Here is a 25,416-nt window from a genome sequence, read left to right on the forward strand (position 1 = left end):
TACGCAAATGCGCTTTGTGACACAAGTGACGGTACGCATTTCAGATTGTTGCCGCGCATGCGTACCAGTTATGTGCACCCCTGACTATAGTAGCCTACGAGTTGTGAGTGAGAATGTGTTGAATAATGTTTCAACTTTGAGATTTTCCTCATGTGGGACCCCAACCTTAACCTCTTGATGAGCAGATGGGAGATAATGTTAAAATGACAAGTATGTAAGTATGCATGTATATCCTGATCAAAAACCACAGACAATTACCTATTAAAGGTTATGTTCAAATGTTTTTCCAACTCTGCTGCAAACTTGTATTTTGAATTAAACATTTTCTTTTATAGAGTAAAAAGTCAAGTGAATGCATTTGATTGGGTTTGTGGGTTTGACTGCCGGATTAGGAAAATAACTACAAGCTCAGTTTTTCCTGAATCTTAAAATGGTGTAGCATGGTTCAAAGAAGAACCAAATGCATTTTGGAGCAGAATTAAAATAATGGGGTTGATGCATGCATTCATTTTCAGTTTTGGAAAAGGCCTTGCAGAAGTCTTTGCGCCATTTTAGTTTAAGGGAAATTATGCGATTCATTATAAACATATTTAAGGTGAATTATAACTTAACTTTATTTAAATTCTTAATTTTTTAGTGTTCCTCTTTGTTATTTACTTCTATAGATTACCTTACATTTCATTTAGCTGACGCCTTTATCCAAGGGACAAGGAATTTGCTTCAAATACGCCAAACCATTGTAAGTGCTGGTGCATAGCTTCAATTGACCTACATCTTTTAAAGTCTCTAAGATTTTGTGTGTGTTTTAGGTTTAATGGCCAGGGTGCAGTTGAAACAGGTGTGTTTCAGTCTGCAGAAGATGTGTAGACTTTCAGCAGTTTAGTTATTTAATAGTATCCAGTGGGGAGCGTTTTCAGACAGTCAGTCTGGATGGTACGTTCCCACACCACCGCAGTCCTTCCACCGTCAGAGACAAGAGGAAGGAAGTGGTGCGGCTCAAGGATGAGTAAGCCTTCTGTGACTCACGCGCCGCCACTGACCCGTGTGGCAACCTGATAAGCTCACATTATGTCTCAGCGGGCCCTGTGGCATAATACCACGCCAGCATGCCAGCCCAATAGGAGGCCGCCGCATGATGCACGGTGACAGCACAGACCTTTTTTCTAAACCATGGGAAAGAATGAATACAGTCCATACATGGGCATAGATGGAGAACAGATGATAATGTGCCATCCTGCTGAATATGCAAATAAAATGCCAATCTGGGTCAACAAAGTAAATCTTTATACTTTCACGCATGCCACTGCATCTAATGAATATTTCATCAAAGGCATGGATGCTTTTGGCTGAGAATCATCAGTCCTGTTACCAGAGAAGATGAACATTGGGAAAATAAGGAGAAGAAAATGGTGGCTCATTCACAAAAACAGTCTGATTTTCAACTGCCACAAACAGTGTTAAAAAGTAATGAAGGATCTTTTCTATCACAACAGTGTTTCTAACCATGAAATTATGAATCAATTATATTTTTCATTGCTAACAGTGAATTACTTTATTGCATATTGTAAGTTAGAGCAAATATAATTACAGCAGCACCTGTGTACTGAGCACAGCTGAGCTTTAAAACCTTACAAAGCTGAACAAATATATCAAATATAATATTTGCCAACAGAACATTGACCCAAGTGCTGATCAAAGTGGACATCAAAAACAGTAGGACTGTTACAAATGCTATGTTAATGGCTGGAAAATGCATGTATGACATGTAGTAATATCTTGTGTCTGTTCAAAGTGTAGAAATCTCTGAGCAGTTGAATCTTCAGTGAGGCAGCATTCTGTAGTTTTGACTTTGGTATCTTCTGGATTGCACTGCAGACACAGCCTCTCTCGGCCTGTTGTTCACAGAGAAATGACTTCCCCTTTATACGGCTCTCTGATCACAGCTGTAGGCGTCCCCACCTGCAGGCAGAAAGAAAGGTAAAGTGACCTTTGGGGAAAACTTTATCTCGATCCGGATGCTTCAATTTCAAAGATATATTTGAATTTCAGACCTATTAAAGGTACTTTACACCTAAGCAGCCCCCCTTTTTGCTCAATGTTTCATATCCTGTATGATGCTAACTTTATGAACACAAGTCAATATAATTAACCCTAGCTATTTTTAGAGTGGTTTGTGTGGAAATCTCTGCCTCATTGACTCATTCACTATTGCCTTAAAAGTTTGGAGAACTGAAAGTTGAATGGGAAGGATGATGTCACGTTCGATGTAATATGACAATACTGCTATAAGCAGCTAGCTTAGCTTAGCTGACAAACAGCATCACAGCTAGCCTGGCTCTGTTCCAAAGTAAAAAAGAAAGAAAAAACTATATAAAAATACATTAAAGTAAACATTAACTTGATATAATTTAACACTGATACAATAATTGTTGATACAATTCAACTGTCAATGTTTAGGTTTGTTTGGCATGTTTACACTTGTTCGATAAATGCTAGATTTGAGCTATTTCAGTGATTAATCCATTACTTTAAGTTAGTTAAATATTTTACATTTGTTTTCACCAAATGTAGCTTCCTGTTTAGACTTCTCTGCTCTCTTTCTCACTGCTTTACACAGACTCTTAATTGTAACACAATGTGTTCAAGTTGGTTACTTCACTGATCTAATCCAAGGATCTAATCCCTGATCTAAAGCAAACATTAACATTTTTATATTGGGTGTGTATCATTTGCAAAATTGTCAAGTTATAGGTTTTCGCAGGGTGTTATGTTTTTTTTGAACACTCACATACTGTACATTATATATTGTATACGCTGACGTGGTGAACTTGTTACCAAAAAGAAGCTAAATGCTAGGCTTGGTGCTAGGCAGATAGTGAAAAGTGATATTTTAAGTGGTTATTTCACTCAAAACAGCTGCCTGCTGTGGCTGTAATTTAGTGAGTTGGCTGGAAAAGCTAAACAATGAGCCAAAAGGTGCTAAAATGCCCTGTACAGCTAAGGGGAAATGTAGAGTCAGGTGAGAGTTCTCTGATGGTTCGTCGTTAAGTTAGCACAGACTTCACATTTTACTAACTGAAGTGTTGTTTTATACTTATGAATACTGTGTTACACTTGACTGACCTGGTCCCTTTGCTTGATTCTTTTGTAAACAAACTCAGAGAAGGGTTTCCTGGGGATGAATCTTCCGGTCCCTGGGGACACCTGCAGCTGCCCGTCCTCATACACCACCCTGCCTCTGGAGATGGTGAGGACGGCGACGCCGTGGCACTCCATGCCCTCAAAGATGTTGTAGTCTACAGCCTGGTGGTGTGTTTTGGCTGATATCTTCCTACAATCACAAAGATACAAATACATTGTAATGAAACTTATTTTAGAACTTGCATGCTTTCTGAATGCCAGGCTCAAAAAAACAGAAACGTATTGTGTAATGCATTGTGTTCTAATCCAAGATACTTATACACAGCATGGAGTTACTGCAGCTCACTTACTTCGCAGCAACAAGCCATACAATGTAATATGTATAACTTGGGCTCATATGATGCTCTATTTGCTGTAAAGAATGAAGTGGGATGTTGAAGATGGATCAGTTTTGCAAAAGAAAGGTCAGACCCAATCACCCAATAAAATATATAGCATGGCTGCAAAATATTTTATTGGAAGAAATTATAAAAATGATTTAAATGATTAATCTAAAAGCACTCAATGTGAATGTATATGGCATACCACTCCCTTCATATCAACTACATTTGACATCTCTCAAGAAATGTCTGATAGCTATATTTACAAGTTATTTTTGCACATAGAGATTTCTCATAAAAGACATATAATTAGCTTTCGAGATGCATTGTTAGAAAATAAACTGTGTAATCTAAATCCAGTAAGGTAGTTCAGAAGGTTCCACCTTGACAAACTAATAGCCTGCAATTACAGCCAGGGCTGCCCCTGGCCAACTTGTGGCCCCACGCAAAGGTGTTTCATGAGGCCCCCCTTATGTGTCGCGCGAGCGTTGACGGGGGGGAGGGGGGAGCACGCTCGTGAACTGTTAGTTCGCCAGAGCCTCGCAGCGGGGTTACTGCAGTGCGCCTAATTGTGGCGCATTTACGCTTTAGATGAATTGCGCCACATAAGCGCATAACATGAGGCCCCCTCCGCAAGATGACACTTTCATATTACAAATTTAGAAAATGTGTCACAGAATTTCAAGTTTTTTGACAGTTGTTTATTCTAAATCAACTCCTTAAAAATATATTTGGCGTTTAGATGCTTGATGCTGCAAAATGTGAACCAGGAAGTTAATAAGTTTATCTGTGTGCCATCTGGTGCTAGGCAGGCATACAGTCTGATTTAAGAGCTATTCCGCTGTGAACAGCTGCCGGCTCCCGCTGAAAACAAAGCCAAGAGTGTTTTAGAGTGAACTACAACTATAACATTACTATACCCAAAACAAATAGCTGAAAGACACAAAAACACTCTCTTGAGCCGCAACATTTGTTGATATTTATCTGTCTTTATCACTATGAGCAACCCCTACGTCTTATGAGACATTACTTTTGACTTATAATATCGGCTGAGGTTGAACTTGAAATATACTGTAATAACTCACATCATTTCCAAAACATATGCCATATACATTAACACAGCTGAAATTATAAACAAATCAAATATAATCTCAAAATGTCCTCGAAGACCAAACAACCTGCAGTTTATGTACTTATGACATAATACACATGATCTAACCACAATTGCAAAATGACATGTATATACTGTATATTTAACATATCCAGAATTATCCATATCTGTATGTATGTAAAAACCTGTAAATGTTCACTACAATTTTTTATTTTTTTATTTCTTACGTCTTTATTATTGTTTTTATACTTGTGTGAAATGATATCTGTCCTGTGTTTCAAGCTTAATGCAGTTGCTGCAAAGACATCTTATATTATCTTATCTAATCTCAGTGAGGTACTGCATGAGGGTTAATATAACCTTAATTCATAAAGGTACACAACCTACCTATAGTACTTTCAACACTGCATGCACTTGGTAACAGTAGTACAAGTATGCACCTTCTTATTAGGGTGGTTGAAGGGCTTTCAGGAAAATGTGGAAAAACACTCTAAGAGGGAGAGCCAATTACAGCCCTTCATATTAAAATAATCAAACACTTTGCACAGCAAAGATTGATGATGTCTAACAAATAAATCATATCTGAGTGAAAAGACTGCATCAGCAGCGAAATAACTCTGACTCAGCCACTTCAAGAGAGTCCGCTTTCCCCCCATTCACATTTCCTGTTGATGTGTAAAGCCAGAAACCTTGCCTAGTGTGCACTGACAAAAACAAGATGTGTCCTCATTATTCCAGCATGCCCAATTACGAGACACAAGGCAATTGAGTGAACTTCCTAGGCGTTTCTGGTTATGCAACTGTGCGTGGCCCCTGGTCCCGGATGTTATGGAGCGACACTTGTGCTGAGGGGCGATTAATTACGTTAAGTTTCACAGATGAATTCACGACTGCGGCAATGAAACACGAGGCGCTCTCATGCTTGAAACGCAGTATAACATCGGCAGACATGCATACGGGGTAAACACAGAACACACAAACAAACAGAGGGACAGACAGGGAACATCAGAACTAAAAAAAATAGATTTTGAAACTCTTTTCCAATGTTACCGGTGAATTAATTGACAGGAAATTAAACAGAATGAAATGTGTTCTTTTCAGTTGCTTCCCTGAGGGGCTCAGCCCAGATTATGCAGCAAACAGAGCAGTGCATTCTGGGTTACATAAGACTTAATGTGCTACAATCTACTGGAACGCATACTGTCCTCAGTTCCATATATGGGACTTTGTTAGAATAATAGCAAAGACACAATCACATGATCCATGTTTATATAAAGCCTTATGATATTGTGAGCTGGTTCCTGAAAATAGCCTTAATGCTACTATGAAAATTGGTTTAACTCCCACATGAAATATTCGTCATCTTTAAGATCCTCAACATCACCCATCTGCATCATCCCACTGATGCTGTGCTCCGCTTCCTAAAAATAATGACCTAAAATGGTAACGAATGTAACATTTCTCTTTACTGACTAATGACTCTGATTCATATGTAAATAGTGTTATGCTTTCATTTGCAGCTGAGGATATGTGATGACATCCCCTGCCGTCTGGATAGAGCATGATTAGCTTACGTGGCAGGTTACTGTGTTGAGGTGGCACAAGATGAAAGATACATCACCTTGCTTTTAGTGCCTGTGCATAAAGCATGCATGCTATACCGCTAAACTTTAGAAATTGTGTCTGTTTTAATTGAAACACTTCTGCAGCGGTGTTTAAAGTATTTAAAGGGGCCATATTATGCTCATTTTCAGCTTCATATTTGTATTTAGTGCCTCTACTGTTTCCATCCTTTAATGTTCAATAAGGTCTTTGTTTTTAGCCTATCACGCACAATGCGCAAGCCAGTAGAAGTGTGAGTGTAACATAGTGATGTCATAGTGAATGCATTGCTCTGTTTGCATAGTGATGTAACTCTGTCACTAAGGATTTTAGCCTTTGCAGACCATATACAGGAAAGGGAAAAACCCAAAAAGAGAGATGTGTTCAGAATGTGCATCAGGGTCACACACATGTGGAACTGTACACGCACTGTGTTTTCTTTTCCTTCTCCATTTGAAAAGCTTTCTCCCATACTGCTGATTAACTGGAGTCGGCCCCTCACCTCTTCATCTTAGGGTCCCAAATCACCACGTCAGCATCCGAGTTCTTGGCGATACGGCCTTTCTGCGGGTAGAAGTTGAAGATTTTTGCTGCGTTGCTGCTGGTGACAGCTACAAATCGATTCTCGTCCATTTTGCCGCTGTGCTGATGGAGGAAACGCACACAGGAGCCGCTTTGAGAAAAGGGGCCACAGCATATGACAACAAAATACAGAATTAGCAGGCAAAAGGTCAGTGCTTAACTGCAGCAGCAAGCAACTCATTTCTGCCAAGATATCATCTAATTTGTGATTTGTAAGCACTGTGGAGTGTTGTTAATCTTCACAGTGGCCTTGGGGCAGCCGGGCTGAAACACTGTCTTCTCTTGAGAAAATGCAGAGCCTGCTTTCTGGAGCGATCTGCAGCTCCCAGAGTTTATTACCCGTTCTGTTTCTACCGTGGAAAAAACTATCATACTATACTTATATTTCACTCCTATTAAAATATAAATAGAGCAATACTGAATACAAATAATTAGTGTCAACACATTTAAAAGAGTAAGCGTTCTTAACCTAACATAAAAATGTATATTCATGGACCACTAGGAATTCAAAAATGTACAATAGACCCCTGCCCACTGTTGTGTCAGCATATCAAGGGCCCCATGGAATGACATACTTTTGAAAATGATACAAAAGGGGCCCCTATACAGTAGGCATGTGTAGATTAATAGTGAGTCTGGGCTAGGCTGAAGTCGAGGGGCCCAGACTTAAAAAGGTAAATAAATCCCCCTAACTTAAAATAAAAAACTATAAATCTTGACCCCTATTGGCCCATAAGAAACATAGACACACAGTTTATTTGGTACATGTGGGCTTTATGATTTAAAACAATACTGTGCCCAAGTGATGCATAATCCTCAAAAAATGTGGCCTTCATACTCGATGAGTAATAAACCTTGACTAAGCATCACAGTAAGATGTGTCAGGCTTACGTAACATACATGCAAATAGGACCCTCATTTGAAATGTGCTGGTAATATGGTGTCATTAGTACGGAAGCCAAAGCAGGCAAGAAAGAGAAACAATTATTCTGATGATCTATGTTTTGTAAAACAGGTGGGGGGAAAAGTTTTGCCAGGATAATTGTTATACATTTCTGTTTTCTTTTAGATGTGAAAACATGTGTCTGGATCATGTCTGTGAAGAGTTTGTTGATGTAATTTGAATTTCAACCACAAGAGGCTGAAGTGACATCACTACCCCAGGTTCAAAAAAGGACTAACTACTCTAGACACATATATCTTTCCCCCTGTGTACATTTAAAGTGGACCTATCATGCTATATTTGAATAATATAGTGTAGGACCATACCTATATAAGGCATATTTATACTTTTTTTTTTTCAAAATACCAAACAGATCATGCATTTTAGCCATGCCTCATTTTGCTCAATTTGACAATTTCTAGCCCTGTTTTTGCAAGGGCAGATTCAGTGAGAACAGCACCATCTACAGGCCTGGCATATGTACTACAGCGTCTCCAGCGCTTTCGAACGGCAATGGCCGTGGCTGTCTCCTCCTGATTGGTGGAGTTGGCCCAATAGCCGTAGCGCCACTGTCCTGACGTCAGGACAGTGTTCACATCTGGATCAGTTTTTATCAGATCCGTTGCAGCCCCTTTTTTAGAGATTTGGGTATGGAGGAAAATAGAGAGGGTTGTGTTTTCTGACACTTGGTGAGTTCCCTGGAACACCGGGGGGACACATATTCATGTATAAAAGACGTACAAAAGTGCATTTTGCATGATAGGTCCCCTTTAAAATAAATGAACCTGGCAAAACTGATAAAACATATTTTAAAGAACTAAAATAATCCTCCTCGCAAATACCTTTTTTTCACCTGTTCGTTAGTCATAAATACAGGACTTTTTTTGTATATTGTTATGTCACTCTACCTCTCGAGCTTCCCTATTTCATGCATAGCAGCTGCTGATGGCACGTCATGGCGCTCACACCTCTGCTGTTTAAGAGGTAGAGTCAGTGCTGAGTCAGGTCATTATGACATACCACTCCCTTCTCCCAGATGACGGACATCCGGTCCTCCACCCCGTTCACTCCGTTTGGGATCTTGGTGAAGTCGTCCTTGCCCAGAGCCTTCTGGCACACAGAGAAGGTGCAGTTGTCCGTCCCCGTCACAGTGAGATCATCACTAGCATAATTTGAAGGATAAATACAGGTTTGGGTGAATGAAAGAATAGAAACTGAACTTAATGAATACATATACAACACACAATAATCTTTATAGGATATTATTGATGGTTACACTTTCAGCTCCACCTACTTGGCCAGCAGGTCCATGAGGTACCCCGGGGTGCTGGGGTCAGGTCTGAGGGGGGGGCCCATGACGAAGCCTGCAGCATGGCCCCAGTCTTTGTGCCAGCAGTGAGTACCGTCAGTGCCCAGTCCAGCTGCGATGGGCTCCCCGAACACCACGCGCCCTGCAGACAGAAAACACCGTTTATTTATTTATACTGTTTACAACCTGGAAGATATGGCCAAAAAACATATTGAGGGAACTTCGGGTTTAATTAGATGTCATTGTTTATACATGTAAGCTTCTTCTTTTTTAGCATGACAAAAAGAAAACTTGTGAAGACTCTGAATACTTTAACTTTTGGTAATCAGGAAAAAACACAAATAATAAAAATAACATAATAGTATTGAAGGTGCCATTAACATTGACTAATTGTAATTATCAACATACATATAATACACAATATAATGTTATAATCTGTCCTTTGCTGTATCATTCTAAATATAAACACTAATGCATATTCATAAAGCTTGAAAAAATGATAATAATGCTGATAAAACTCTATAACTGTAATAGATTATAATGATTATAATAATATAATTGTTTTATATTATAATGGACTAAAATACCTGAAGTAATACATTTGAATGTGAAATAAGTTCCTGTACCTTCTAACTTTTTGCTTTAGGTGAGGTAAAAATCTCCTTTACAAAATGTTTGCATAGATTTAATGTAATGTTTTCACGTTACCTCAAGTAAACAATGAACACTTGTGACTAATAATGACATTATAATGCATCAAAATATTCTATTTATCATAATTAAAACGAGAAGAATAATAACACAATATGATCCATCACAGTAACCAGCATACATGAACAATTATGATCTTAAAGCATTATGAGGATGTCTATAAGCATCATAGTAACACTTGTTATGTTTTTTTAATGAAATATTAAATACATAGAATTGTAACATTTAAAAAAAAATGATTATGGTTATGGCCTCTAAAGGGCTGTGTCGGGCCTCCTCTCCACCCTCCTCCACCAGCAGGGGGCAGCAGCCCACACTCACCCTCTCTGCGGGCGTTGGACACCACCTTGGCGGCAGACTTGCTCATCACGTGCACCACGTACAGCGGGCAGTTGACAGCGTGGGCGATGGTGATGGCTCTCTGGGTGGCCTCAGCCTCCACCTCCTCCGGCCGACACAGCTCGTGGCCCTCTGGCCCCGTGATGCCCAGAGACAGCATCTTCTTAGCCCCCTGCAGAGGCCCCGCGGGGGTGGGACAACAACAAGACAGCATAAAGGTTAGAGGAGAGGGGGGAGAACAACAGCAGTGTGTGTCCACGCAGAGAGGGGACATAGCATTGAACATTTTATTTTGATTTTGTTAATTTAATTTAAAAAACCCAATATTTAGAAAAGGCATAAAGTGGTGTCCCTTCACACACTTGGTGAAAGTGCAAATTTGGGATAAGACAATAAAGCAATAACTTCAGGGAATATTTCATGTTTTAAATAGTATGTGCTACGAATAGACTAATATATTGTTTGACAAAAAGTTATTCACATTCACATACACCTGTGATTCGGAACAAATCACTGGTGTAGAGAATATCAAAATCCATTGTATTGAATTCGTTTTTTTTTACAGCTGACCAGGGCATCTAGATGTTTTTTAAGCCATGTAATGAGGGTCCAAACTCCAAAGGACCCCAAATGTAACATGTTGGGTTAGCAAAAAATGCCAATACTCCTTTAATACATATCCTAGTGACAGCATTAGTCAGCAATAGGGTATAGTGTTATACTCAGGAGGACCACTGCATTCAGAGACAGTTTTTTCACACATGGAACAGTCTGCCAACATTTAATAAAGACTATGACACATATTGTTGATTTATAGTTATTTTAAAAACCTAAAATCATGGTAAATAATAGACAACGAAATGTAGGAAAACTTCATCAATAACATTCTTTGTTTTAGGATTTGTTTTATGTTGCTGTTCATATTTATTCACATTATTTGATGTGTTCTCATTTGATGTTCCTGTTTGACTGTAATGTGTCTTTCCTGTCATGACACTTATATTGCAGAATTAGCCATGACTTTTAAACTGGCAGATTAACAGAACTATCTTTTAATGAGCACTGTTCCTTTAATTTTAAACTGCATGATCCCCACCACAAGAGACCCCTGTTTCACTTATTTGACCTCTGCTGCCTCCTAGTGGTGAATTGTTGTCATGACATTTATTTTCAAACATCATGGCCGATTGTTGTTAATTAAAAAACACAAACAGAATTCTGAGAAATAATTGGCCATTTAGTTTTGTAGAAAGTAGGCCCTGGGGCCAGCACATTTAATTACACTGTGTTCTTTTTGGATATGACATAATAAACTTAAAATGAAAGGGAAAATGCTAAGGTCTTCAGGTGACTTCAGGTTTTGTGCAGTGGACACGGCTACAGAGCAAAAGCTGCTTTTGGAATTTAACCACATTGCTCTCCATAACCAAATGTGTCTAGTCGCATTGCTGATACACACAGTGTCAATGGACCTTGAACCATCTGTAACATGCAGGGAAACACTGATACAACATGTCCCTTTATTCACAATTTAAACATTTTAAAATGCAATATTTGCACATCTATAACTATATATATTTGTATATAAATATATCTGCCACGTCTAGTATTCTATGACACTGCAGGATACTTTATTAGGACATGTTCAGCTTCCTTTATGGTTAAACCATTGTGTCCACATATAGGCTTAGACATTAACCTTATAGAACGTGATGAAAAGCACAGTAGCATGCATGCTAGCCATGTGGCGATTAGGACTCTTTCTGTCCAGATGCAAGCATTATTATTCTTCTTTCATACTAAGGAGAATGACACGTATTTTTTTTTGCGAAATTCTGGATATTTGCTTTATCATATTGCTTTAGATTAGAAAGGAAAAAACATGGTCACTGATATTCTTCAGCCGAAAGTCAGGGGTTAAATACTGAAAAGCCACATACATTCTAACACATATGTGCATAAACAAATATTGCAGTTCTTCAGTTTAAGCAACCTCTTCCTCACCATAAGTTTCCACTAATTCACTCTTGATAATAAACTGGTTTTCACTTTATCTTATACTAACCTCTGCGATCAGGTCTCCATTCTCAGCGTGCACCTGAGCTATAGCTCCGATCTCCTTACACTGGGAGAAGGCCGCGTACAGCTCAGAGTCGTCCAGCATGAACACGTCCTTATAGGCCATGAACATCTTGAAGGAGTTAACTCCCTTCTCTTTGGTCACCGTCTGCATCTCTTTTTTCACCTGGAATAAAAAGGTTTTGGACAGACAGAGGAATAGCTATGAGGATCCTTGATGCTTGTATACAGTACCACTCAGTACGGAAGCCCATTTCTGCCACATTTGATGAAGAAAAGAGAAAAAGAAAAAAAGAAAAAGTTTTCAAATGATTACTTAAAATGATACATAACTATCTAAAAAAACTGACACAGTAACTCAAAAATAATAACAACATTTCTTTATATACTTACTTCATTATTTCAAGGTAAGTAAGAAAATATTTTTTAAAACTAATTTCTTAAAGAAAATGTCTCTTTATTTGCAAACGTAGGTAATTACTCTGAGATACTTAGTCACTATTTACAGATTTGACATCACTATTTAGCAATATGTATTTATTATTTCCATAAGCAGGTCATTATTAAAGAAAATCTTTCATTATTTGTATATTTTTTGATATTCTAACTAATTATTTCCGTCATTCTTCATTATTTTGAAATACTATGTCTTTTTTTGGCAACTAACTTAATATTTCTTTTTTTAAGTGTTCTCATTATAATAACTTACACAATCTTTACATTTTACTGGATTTATTTTGTATTTTTTTGTATTCATGAACAATGATGTGCTCCATCACCTGGTCACTCCACCATGTGACGGCGACATGCAGCGAGTAGTCGCAGCAGACTTTGGGGTCAGCAGTCTGCCTCCAGCAGTCGTACGCCTCCAGGAGAGACTTTCCCCTTTGGGGGATCACAAAGTCCATGATCATGGTGGTCCCTCCTGCCAGAGCGGCCTGGGGAAACACACATTACCACAGAGGTGAGCTAAACATTAACATATAGCCCTGAGACACACACACTGTCTATGTGCAGGGTGATCTGGCAGTGCACTGATACATTTCAAGTCTGGCCTTGCTAGTCTGGCTAGTGTATATTTTAAGGCTCACTTGTATGGCAGCATGTTAATGACAACATAATATACACATATTAATAATGCTACATTTAGTTTGTATAGCGCATTTTTATTAAAGAAACTTCAATAAAGAAAATGACATAAGCATTCAAGAGGAACACATGATTAACTCCAGGTTAAAGTAATATGTGTAGGTTTCTTTGTTCAACATATACAATAGATTTCCAAACCTTTCAGATGATGTTTGTGCAGCCTGTTATTCTTTAAATGTGAGATAAACCAGTATCTTTTATTAATCTTAATTAAGTTTAAAATACAATTCTGGTAGCAACCTTCAAAATAAAACACCAGACTGCACATCAAGTGCTAACAATTTAATAAAGATACCAATACTGCAAATGAAGTCTAAGAGAGCAACGGTAAAAGTGATATGTTTTTACTACCATTGGTAGCAAATTGTTACAATACTAATTCTAAGATATCCAAGTTCATTGTACAATTATTTTTAAAACTTTGAAAGTCTGATATTGAAGCATGCTATGGTGGAAAGTACTTATGCACATTCATTAAGAGTTACTTTATAGTTCAACTATTCAATTCAATAAGATTACCAGGGTTAAACATTTGAATTATTTTAACAAGTATGTGAACATAAAAAAGTATTGAAAGAACGGATTACCTCAACAAATTGTAATATATATTGTAAAAAAATACAGCGTAAATTCCACATATGTGTAAAATGCACATTGGTAGTGGTATTGCACAACCGTTTTTATAACTATTTGAACACTTTATTAGATTATGTAATTTTCAGATTCAGATTCATAATACAAATATTCATAACAAATACAATATCATGTAACATTACACTTTATTAATCCCTGGGGATACAAAGGCAACCTCAGTGTTTCCATTTTTTATACTTAAACTTTATTTTGATAGTCATAGTTGTACTTTTTACATCACTGCATTTAATAACAAACTTTAATCAATACTTCAATTATGGTGTATGCTATTATTACAAATTAAACTACCCAATAGCATATAAAGTAATACAATTGGCTCTATCTTGTCAAATGCAACATTAAAGTGATGTTATATTTATACATCACTTTACATTTTAATAGTCATTTTGTGACCGTGCGCATATTTTGATGTGTACTATCTACCAGAGGTGGGAGAAGTACTCAGATCGTATATTTGAGTAATAGTAGAAGTACCAGAGTGTACGAATACTCTGTAACAAAAAAAAGTCCTGCATTCAAAATGTTACTCAAGTCAAAGTACATTAGTATTGGCATCTAAATATAGTTAAAGTAGCGACAGTAAAAGTAGTCATTGTGCAGATTGGTGCATTTCAGAATAATATATATGATATGTTTTATAATGATTGATCATGAAAGTGTTCTCAAAGCTGGTAAAGGTGCAGCTAGTTTGAATGACTTTGTATACTGCAGGGTACCTTGTGAATTTACTCCAGGTGGAACTAAAGTCTGATTTAACACTTGATTATATTTCACATCATTCAGCCAGATCTGTAAAGTAACTAAAGGGATTAAATACATGTAGTGGAGGAAAAGTACATGATTTAACTCTGAACTGTGGTGGAGTAGAAGTACAAAGTAGCAAACATTTGAAATACTCAAAGTACATGTAACTCAAAATGTTACTTAAAGGTAGGGTAGGTAAGTTTGAGAAACCGGCTCGAGATACACTTTTTGTTATATTCCATGGAATGCTCTTAACATCCCGATAGCAATGAATATCATAAGTGCTTTGACAAAAAATCCATAAAAAAATGTCATCTGTGGAAGCCGTAGTACTGTAAAAAGCACGACTAATCATTTTAGCCGGCCCAGCTAAAATAACTGGATGGCCTACCTGCCTGTCAGCCTTCCATCTGTGCACAAACTTATCTCGTGCCCTCATTGGTCATGTGCGCGTTCGTGTGTGTTGGAGGAGGGGCTCTGTAAGGAAGTGGCAGATTTTTTCCGGCTGTGTATTTTCAAATTCTAACGCACTCCAGCTGGTTTCTACAAAATTACCTACCCCACCTTTAAGTACAGCACTTGAGTAAATGTAATTGTATAAATATCTGAGCAGCCTTCTTCTACCACTGCTGGTAGTTTGAACTGATATGCATGGATACATTAATATTAAAGAATAAAAATAATCCAAGTATTGTCTACAGTGTCTTAATGTGAAGGCTAGTCTAACTTCCGTTATCATTCTGTGTCTCTTGGTCTAACTTGTCGCCTCCGAACCTCCTCTCCTTCTCCGCCTGACGCATTGTGAACCCCCTCACCTTGGTTCCGATGTAGAAGTCGTCCACAGCCTTGGTGCCCATGAACTCCAGCTCCATGTGGGTGTGGGTGTCGATGCCGCCCGGGATCACCAGCTTCCCGGTGGCATCGATGACTCTCACCCCCCCGGGGATCTGGAGGTTCAGCCCAACTTCCACTATTTTCCCATTCTCTATGTAGACGTCGCTGATCACGGAGCAGTCTTCGTTCACGACTTTCCCCCCTTTGATCAGGATCCCGCTGGGCTCTGCCATCCCTTTACAACCGAGAGACTTTTTAGATTCAAATGTTAAAGTGTGTGCAAACTGAACAGAAGTGCAGCTCTGCCGTGTGTGCAGTGAGTGTTCAGACACTCCAAAGTTCATGTGAGACAGGGATGTCCACAGATTTCCATTCGCGATTAATGGACTCTTGCCAGGTAAACACCATCGTCTGCCAAACACCGCCCTGTTCCATGGGAGTGGGATTGTTTTGAATCCGCCCTCTTGTTAATATTTCACAGACCCTAGTCTGAATCCAGTGATCATTGATGGAGAAAACGAACCTGTTCTGAAGTTAAGTACCCTACCATCCACATGTGATAAATAAGGCCAGATTGAGCAAATCATTAGCAGTTGTCCTGCACTTACCTCGTGTTAAATCGACAAGGAAAGTGCAGATATATTCACTTCAAGCAAGTTATACCATATTAAGTGCTGGTGAATTAGTTAAAAGGCCTAAATTAAAGGCCTTTTAACTAAATGAAAATTGCAAATGAAAGGCCTAAAGACTATTACACACCTGAGCTCTAAACATTCATCTGTTTGCATTTAGCTAATTATTTATCTAATATCATATTCCATTTACGTGTTTATGGACTCTTCTTGCACTATTTCTATTTTAATTGTATTTACTTGCACATCTTACAACATCCTCTTGCACTAATTTATTTCTATTCTGTTATTTCTTGCACTTTTTTATTTTTTTCAATAATTGAATTGCCAAGATACAATTGAAACCGATGCGTTTTCAGTTTGCAACGGTAGCTATGCAGAGTTTCTGCTGTCCTGATGACAATGCTGAGCTCATTGGATCATTTAGGAGCCAGGATAGCAAACAGGTGTGTTTTTGAGGGGTGCCTGGGTCCCTCTCGCAGTGAGGGCGTAGCAAGCCGATTGGCTGACGCCGAGCGAAGAGCACATGCTGGACCGTATGGTTTAACCAAGGCCTGGATGTAGGAAAGGGCTGATCCACTCACAGCTCTTTAGGATGGTACCAGTGTCTTGAAGTGGATTCTGCCAGCCACTGGCAATCAAATTCAATCGCATTTTATTTACTTAGCCCGATAGCAAACACTTGTCTCAGGGGCCTTTAATGTGTGTACAGCACAACTCCTCCTGTCCTAGATCCCTGCAGCGTACAAAGAATCCCCACAATTAATGGAGGAACCATTTTAGAAAGGGATCCCTTTTCCCAGGACAGAGGACAGCGTCTTGTGTGTGTGATTGTGTGTGTGATTGTGATTGTGATTGTGATTGTGATTGTGATTGTGATTGCCTGTGCAGTGCTTGGATCTCTTTCTGACGTTGGGAATTGATTAATGCCATTCTTTTCACATCAAGAGGCTCCCCAAGGTTGGCCTTCAACAGGGCTTCTTCTGGTTCTGGTGAGGACAGTGGTCCACTCTTCACTGGGTCTGTGAGAGAGGTGCCAACAGAAGAGGTAAATACTGACCCCACGTAACATCACTACATGAGCAGTGTACTGTAGTGTATACTAGGAGGAAGCAGCAACATAATGTATTGAATCATTGTATGAGATTTGAATGTAACCAACATATTGAGCCATTGCATGGTTAGCAATTGAGATGAATTCACTTGTTACCTTTAGCCATACTTTATGGGTCCATACTTTTATTCATAGTCTCTTAAATTGTCTTCCAGTGGATCACTTGTTTTCTCTACTGGCTTCCTTAAAGTTATTTCATGCCATGCCCAGAGATACCTGAACCTTGAAAAAGACCCCAACCCCCCCCTACAGACTGTTTGGGCTCATGTGTCTCCAGCTATAGTCATAGTTAAGCAAACATGGAAAGAATGGAAATCAAGGATGTCACCTCAGTAACCTTCTATCACTCTTAAGTCCTTTTACAGCTGACATTCTTGCATTAAAACATGACATTATGATGTGAAAAACACAGAAAGAATATTGTAAAAAAAAGGCCTTTATAAGTTGTTCTATATTTGTACTTATTCTATGGTCTTCTGCTTGGGGAGAATCTTGGTCATCATTCAGAAACCTGTGACCAGTTCAATGCCTCAATCTAAACACTGCAGAGGCATGGAAGCTGACTGGTCAAAAAAGTAATTGTATATTTGTGAACTGTTCATATTCACTATTAAAAAAAAAAGCCCCAAATTCAGCAGGCTTCTGATAACGCTGTGATATCCCCGGAGCATGCAACTGCCTCTCTTTCATGAAGAGTTGTTAGCCACTGGGAGAGATTAGCATTTTCCTGCAGTGGATTGGTTGTCGGCAGCGCATCAGTCCAGAGAACTTTTCTCATCCATTAGTGTATTACGAAAACAAGACACATTGGAGAGACAAAGATGCGTGCGCTGCCGAGATAAGCACACGCACAAGGCTTAGGAACACCTAACCTTCACAGTTGCAATAAACAATAACATGTGACTTAAGAGGATTTACATAAGATGAGAGGAGTAATCAGAGGGAGTGCAAAACCAATGAGGCAGCAATGGCATCTCCTCAAAAGTCTCTGTGCTGCTGAATGAGGAAAGTTGCCATTCCGCTGGATTTAGAGGAAGGCTGTTGTTATCTTTTTATTTCCTCTACCGGCACTACAAACCGACACAGATGTCAGTTTCTTTCCCGACAGCATTCACATTCAGTGAGCGCAGCTTCGAGTGTTGACAAGGTAAAAGTCTGGCATTAGAAGGGCAAAGCATGCACAAAAAGTGACATAAGATAATGCTCAGGCAGATTATCAGCGCGCTGTGCTCAGGCAGAAAGAGGCTTGTTTACTGCGTTTGTGCTAAACTTCACACATCACACTGCAGCTACAGTAAGTGTGTGTTAGAGATACAACACATCTCAAAAGGAGGAAAGATTATACATCCCTAGTTTTGTCATTTCTATTGCTGTTTTAATTGTTTGCTTTTGGTAAACCAGAGGAGGGCTTTCTAGGAAATGAAATAATGCGTAATTAGATTTTCTTTCAATCTAATCTCGGCAGATTTGCTTTTCTCTTATTTTCTTACTTTTCCTTTTAGTCAAACTGGATTAAATTGAACATATACATAATATATGTCTATAATAATCAGGCAAGGGACACTCTGTTATTAAGGAAATGGTGGATCCATTATGAAAACCATGTGAACTCATAGATTTGACAAGGATAACTGCATGACTTAGCTTTTATATGCACACACTCTACCTGCTGAGTTGCGGTGGTGCTACTGTAAGTACATTTACCCTAGTACTCTAAGAACACACTTCAGGTAGCTGTTATTTACTTGTTCCATCTTCATACTTCTACTCCACTAACATATCAGAGGTAAATATTGTTCATTTAACTCCAAAACATGTTTGCCTTCTTTAGTTACTTTACAAATTACAAATTACATATATGTCTCCATATAAGGTGATTGTATGTGAATACTTCTCATGAATGGAGTGTTTTTATGTGCAGTATTAGTTCAAATGAGCCTGACCTTAAACATCCACAGCAGTGACATGCAGATCAATGTTGTCCCCCACACCCCCTCCAACACCCCCACCTTAAACTGTAGTCCAGCATCCACACCTGGCACAGTTTTTTGGGGGATTCACCATCCCACCAGCCCACAGGGCGAAACATGTGAATGTGATACGGCGGTTTCTGAACAATTAGCAGTAGTTAATGTTTGCATATACAGTATATTTACATAAATGTCATGTTGTTGTATTAGTCACAATGCATCAATTTACATATTGTATATAGACAGGGTTAGATAGGGACTATTTGATCCTTTTTAATTATTTAAAACAATTGAGGATAAACACTCTCTTGTCTCAGTGCTCGTATTGATTGATCAAATCAATGGGGTTCAACAACTAAATATAGGGCAGCAAAAATCCATTTGATTTGCATTGAAAATGTTTTGAGATGTTTCAAGAGGATCATATTTGTTGAACCTTACATTTTTTTGGCTACATCCTTTTTTTCAACATCTTCACTTTGACTTTGAAGTGATCCAAAAGTGTTCACATTAGATTACTTTATTTTTGGAATCCAATGGATTGTGTTATTTAAAAAATGGCCATATAGTTTTCATTAAGTTACTGATATCCAAATAATCTGACCCATCCTGTACATAGACAGTGTGTTTCTGTGTGCATTAGAATACATACAACCACCTCCATTTGTTTTGCTGCATCACTTTGAACTCATACAGTCTTTCTCCAGTGTTATGTATTACTCTTACACTAACTGCATACAGCTACCGATTAGACTTTCATCCTATTTGACCTGCCAGTGCATTCATGTAATTGTATCTCTATTTTAATGTATTTTGTTCCCTTTTTTTACATCTTTATACCCATTTACCATTTAACCCTCCTGTTGTCTTCGGGTCAAATCTGACCAATGTACTACTTTCATCAATCATAACTTTTTAGTTTTACATTCGATTGCATTAAGGCTTTATGATATCCTTCACAGAAGACATTTGAACATGTACAATTGCTGATCACCACTTTCATTGAATTTTGGATGATTTAGTCAACTTTGTGTTCCCGGTCAAAACCCCCCCCCCCCCCCCCCACACACACACACACACACACACACACACACACACACACACACACACACACACACACACACACCCACACACACACACACACACACACACACACACACACACACACACACCACACACACACACACACACTCTAGATGTCCCCCCCCCCCCTTATGTGCCCAATCCCCCCATGTTAATCACACCTGGCACTCACACACACAAACACACACACACACAGAACAATTTGACACATTTCCCGCTCTTATGTGCCCATCCCCCCACATGGATCACACCTGGCACACGCAATACATGTTCAGTGTCTATTCTTTGTATATTTACTGCAGTTGTTCATGTATACCAGTAGTCTGATACAATATGTACAGTTTGAAAGGGTGTTAAATGAAATGTGGTGATGATTAATGGTTTTTGTGTTAATGTAATAGCAGTTAAAACAGGACCGGTCAAATTTGACCGCGAACACCAAAGTAAGGGGGGAAACGAAGACAATAGGAGGGTTAAGAAACATCCTCCGGTATCTTTTAGTAAAGCAGTGCATGTGAGTACATCCTGTCTGAGCCACTGGTTCCGGTTCTGGTCCTGATTCTGATGGTGAATATTCATGCCCACAAACGAGTGGCTCAGGATTGCATTACCACTAATTGCAGCCCAGATGGCAGTGTTCTCCTCAGGTTGAAATGGAAATGTGACGTGCAGTTCTGACTGCTGAAGGATTGTATTGCTCAACACAATAACCGGTATGTTATATGTTGGTGCAGAAAAACAAAGCGCATAATGCGACATTTGTGTGCTCCTATAGGGTGATACACTACAAACAAATGTGGGCAAATTAAAATAATTTGTGAGGACATGTGTTTGTTTTATCTAAAGTTATTGTAAATGGTTTCAGAGAGAGAATAGATTATTGTTTCAAATGTTGAAATAGTAGATGCATTGAGTGTCATGTATGGCATTGATTGAATGACATATTTAGTGGTATTTTCCAGCCTTAAATTAGTCAAATAAATATCCATGTAATAAGGCTTCATGCGACACTAAGTGATGTAAGATTTCCTGACACTCTGCCTATACGAGGACACTGGGAAGTCTACTTCAAAACATTTGTCAGTCACATTGTTGCAGCTCAAGCATCACAAGGCAGCTGTTAAGCAGACTCTAAAAATGTTAAGCTTCCAACAATGGGAGGCAGAAAATGTGAAGGGAAACAATTAAATTACGCCTTGCATGAAGTTTGCTTTTCATTTTGTGAGGCAAATTTAGTGCCATGGTTAATCATTATGCTGTTGAACACGATTTGCAAAAATATTCAAGAGCTTTATGTGCCTCAGTGCCCCTTCTGTATTGAAAAATAATGGGCCTCTATCCAATTAAAAACTGCATTAAATCTCTAAAGTATTACATGCACTTTACTGGTATCTCTCTGATTAGGCTTTTCTGCATGTGCAGATGCTGACAGCACACCGAGAAAAGGGAGCTCTGACTGACTGCTCCCTTTTAAATCTCGCACAGGAGTTCAGGATTTGTAAGGATACAGAAGGTAAATGCTTGTATTTGTGCTTAATAATGAAATATGTTCTCATCAAAATCTGAAATCTGGGAGAGATCTCTGTTTGAGAGATGTCCTTTTGACCAAACACAAGACTTAAGAATCAGAGAAAATCCTAATTATAACATTTTCCATTATTTCAACAGTATTGTTTTATGATTCCGTGTCAGGTATTCGTAGATCTTTCCAAAAGAAATACAGTTGCTGATTGTGGTGACCTATAATAAGAAGCTTTTTGTATTCATAACAGCCCTTATGTTTTGATTGTAGCATTGATAGGCAGTGATTCATTGTTCTGCAACAGAGGCGCCAGTCCAACATGTGAATGGATGATTTATGTGACCATCTGTTTTGTTTTGATCATAATTTGATTATCTCCCGTTTGTGTGACGACTTTCCATGTCATTTTGCTACACACACTGTACACGCGCACCCCCCACTCACATGTGCATGAACACACATGCGCAACACAACTTTGGAATAATTGAGCTCCCTCTCCATCACTGCCTCACACATTCACACCCCTCAATTCTTTTTTAAAAACTGACCAAATTATGATTACTAAGTAACTGGCAGGATAGTTGCACGAGCGCCTCACTCTCCCCCACTATCTATTTGTGTTAATTAAAAGATTTGCAACTACATGTGTCTGCAGATAATCAAAATGTCTTCTGCAGCAGCACTCCCAGATGCATCGGCACTCCAGAGCTCATTTGCTCGCTGCGATCTCATGTTTGTTTAGAATTAATCAATCTAACCACAATTGAGTTAATTAATTAGTGTTTTAATGCTACTCTTTATAATTGCAGTCAGATGAGTCTGCAGACAAAGCAATCACATGAATGCAAATACAACAGATAATTGTTATCCAAACTTCCTCAGCAGCAGCAGCAGCAGGGGAGATCTCTTACTGTACCGAGGGGCGTCGGCAGGCACTAGATGGCACCATTGAGCAGAGTTTCTATTCGCTGTCCTCTTGTCACTTCCTGGATATTGTTCAATTAGCTGTCCTATACTGAACACATATGCATTGAGGGATATATGACACGAGGGTCCCTGTGATACCCACACTTGTAGTCTTTAAAGTGTTGCGGCGACGAAATGAAAGGTCACTGCTTCCAAGTGCTACATGCTGTTAAAATGTGCATCAACTGAAACGTTGATTTTAATTAAATGTATTATGTCAATAGATTTCACCTAACTGTATCAGGTTAGTTGAAAGCAATAATATTATTTAAATAAAAAAGATTAGGTTCATCTTAATGTGATTGCTTTCAACTAACCTAATACAGTTATGTGAGATTTTTTGACATAAAACACTTAATTAAAGTCAACCTTTTTCAGTGTAGTAAATCAAAGGGAGCACTCTCTGTGTTTCTCCATGATTATTTTCCACAAGAGGTATCAACAGCATGATCTTAGAGGCTTCTTGTACTAAATGTCAGGGGCCATGTTCTGTTCAGGAACATTTCCCACAAAGGTCACACTGTGTTTCAAGAGTCTTTAAGCCGTTCTCATTGTGAAATAATGACTTTGAACAGCTCACACCTGCACATCAGGTCAGTGCAAGAGTACATCATGCATACTCTCTATTTCCTGTTTGGGAATTCTGCACAAAACAATTCCCTAAGAGAGTAAAAAGTTTGTTGCATTGTTACTCCTCGAAACTTTTCATCATTCACATTGTATTCAGAGCATCTTCCTCATCATTATCATCCCCATCATCACCATCATTAACCGCAGCTCGTTTGGAATCGCGATGCTTTGTAGAGTACATTTTTGTTTACCCAGTTCCTGGTGTTTTTCAGGAATATATGCGTGTATCATTTCGGCAGCCTCTCAGCAAGAGCCATTATTCCCTCATCTCTTTAGTTTATCTCCTCTGATGATCTGCTCAGATAGATATGACAGCTGAATAAATATGCAAACGGAGTGCGCAGCTCCACACTTCACCGCAGAATTTCTATTATGCTCGCAGATTTAGAGAGGAAGAACAGTATATCGAGATAACAATGGAGCTCTTTGGGGGATTTGCATGAATTTTCTTCTTTATCATCTTCTGATAAACTACAGAGATCAGCTGAAGGAAAAAATCAAGACACTTCTGACTCATTTGCTAATTAAAAATCTCTTTTCACAAATCTGCTGTTGACAGAGATTTTGAATATCATAGAATGAGACGAGATTCATAAAATAACACTTTCATGAATTAACACCAGTGTCATGTCCTTTGCTCTTTTACAAGCTGTTTCCTGTCAAATATGTTTTATTTATTTAAAATAAAGATGTTTTCAGTGCTGTGACCTAATTACCTGCAAGGTTTTAGAAAATAAAAAGGAATGACACACAATGATAAATATGATATTCAAAAGAAAATAATCCAATTATTTTTAAATGTATTGCAACTGAGCCTAATGTATCTTTTATTCAATATGGCTACATGTTGCCACAATTTAAAATATAAAATAAATATACATTTTCTGGGTATATTTTTTTCCTAATCCAAAGAAATACGACAAAATCAAAGAAAAAAAACCTGCGGAAAATAGAAAGCAATCTTCACATCACTACATGCACTGGTGTACTGCCGGACTTGTGGGCATATGTTTCCTTTTTATAGCATACTGGTGACTATCTCAGCTTTAATACTTTGGGCTTCCGCCTGGCCCCCAGCTCCCAGCATGCTTTGAAACATGTAAGTCTCTTTTCAATCAGTATTTTTTTTTTGAGCATGGCATCGATATTGGCTCCGTTCGTGGCAGAGGAGGCGCTTTGGCAGCTCTGTTTGAAAAGAATTGCCATGGGAGGGGTCGGCTTGACCCAGCTTTAATGCAAAACTGAAAAGGAGAGGAAACAAAACGCTACTATATTGAACCAAAAAACTGCAGCTTACTCAGAGAAACACACGATAATGATATCCTCTTAACACTCCTTGCTGCAGAATTACAGCCCCTCACGTCAGCGGGGGCCAAGATTTGAAGACTAGAGAGAAGACGCGGTTATTACAGCACAATCATTTTGTTGTGACTGTGTTCCTGGCCCCGTTCACCTTACCCGGTCAAAAGAGCAACACTACGAAATGAGCAATTAATGAAGTAATGCTATGTCTCTTTCCTCGGAAAAAGCCCTCACATCCTCAATAAGCACTTGTAAATGTGATTATTTTTTCTTGCTTGTTTTAAGGGATTTGTTTCTGCACCACAGTTATGTTAATTGACATCACGTGCACTAGTTTAACTCCATTTCTCTTAGTTTACTGGAGCGGCAGTAACAATGCTCCCTCAAGAGGAACTTTGGTTAAAACTGAGTGTCCACACGCAGCTGCTCCTTCCTCGGAATAAACTCTAAAAATAGATACATCCTCCTCGACAGGTTTCTTGTTGTTTTTGCTAAATCTTAATTAGCGATTAGTTAAAATTATTCTTTTTTTTTTCTCAGTGGAGGATAGTCTGTTATTTTAATTAAGCAGAGGTCAGAATTATTAACTCAGCAGGAGTGTGTTGAGTGAAGCTGTGGA

The 25,416-nt window shown here is 38.6% G+C and overlaps 1 protein-coding gene across 1 annotated transcript; it reads right to left on the reverse strand.

Moving 5' to 3' along the window:
• Positions 1-1,261: 1,261 nt before the first annotated feature.
• Positions 1,262-15,914, reverse strand: dpys (dihydropyrimidinase). The gene is made up of 9 exons (XM_034127285.1): positions 15,560-15,914; positions 12,977-13,135; positions 12,184-12,363; positions 10,101-10,290; positions 9,054-9,210; positions 8,780-8,921; positions 6,737-6,879; positions 3,124-3,331; positions 1,262-1,959 (listed from the first exon to the last, which is right to left on the reverse strand). Exons 1-9 carry the CDS (start codon positions 15,809-15,811, stop codon positions 1,900-1,902), a joined length of 1,491 nt encoding a protein of 496 aa, XP_033983176.1. The 5' UTR covers positions 15,812-15,914; the 3' UTR covers positions 1,262-1,899.
• Positions 15,915-25,416: the final 9,502 nt, after the last annotated feature.

The sequence above is a fragment of the Trematomus bernacchii genome, unplaced genomic scaffold (genome assembly GCF_902827165.1).
Source record: "Trematomus bernacchii unplaced genomic scaffold, fTreBer1.1, whole genome shotgun sequence".
Taxonomy (NCBI): domain Eukaryota; kingdom Metazoa; phylum Chordata; class Actinopteri; order Perciformes; family Nototheniidae; genus Trematomus; species Trematomus bernacchii.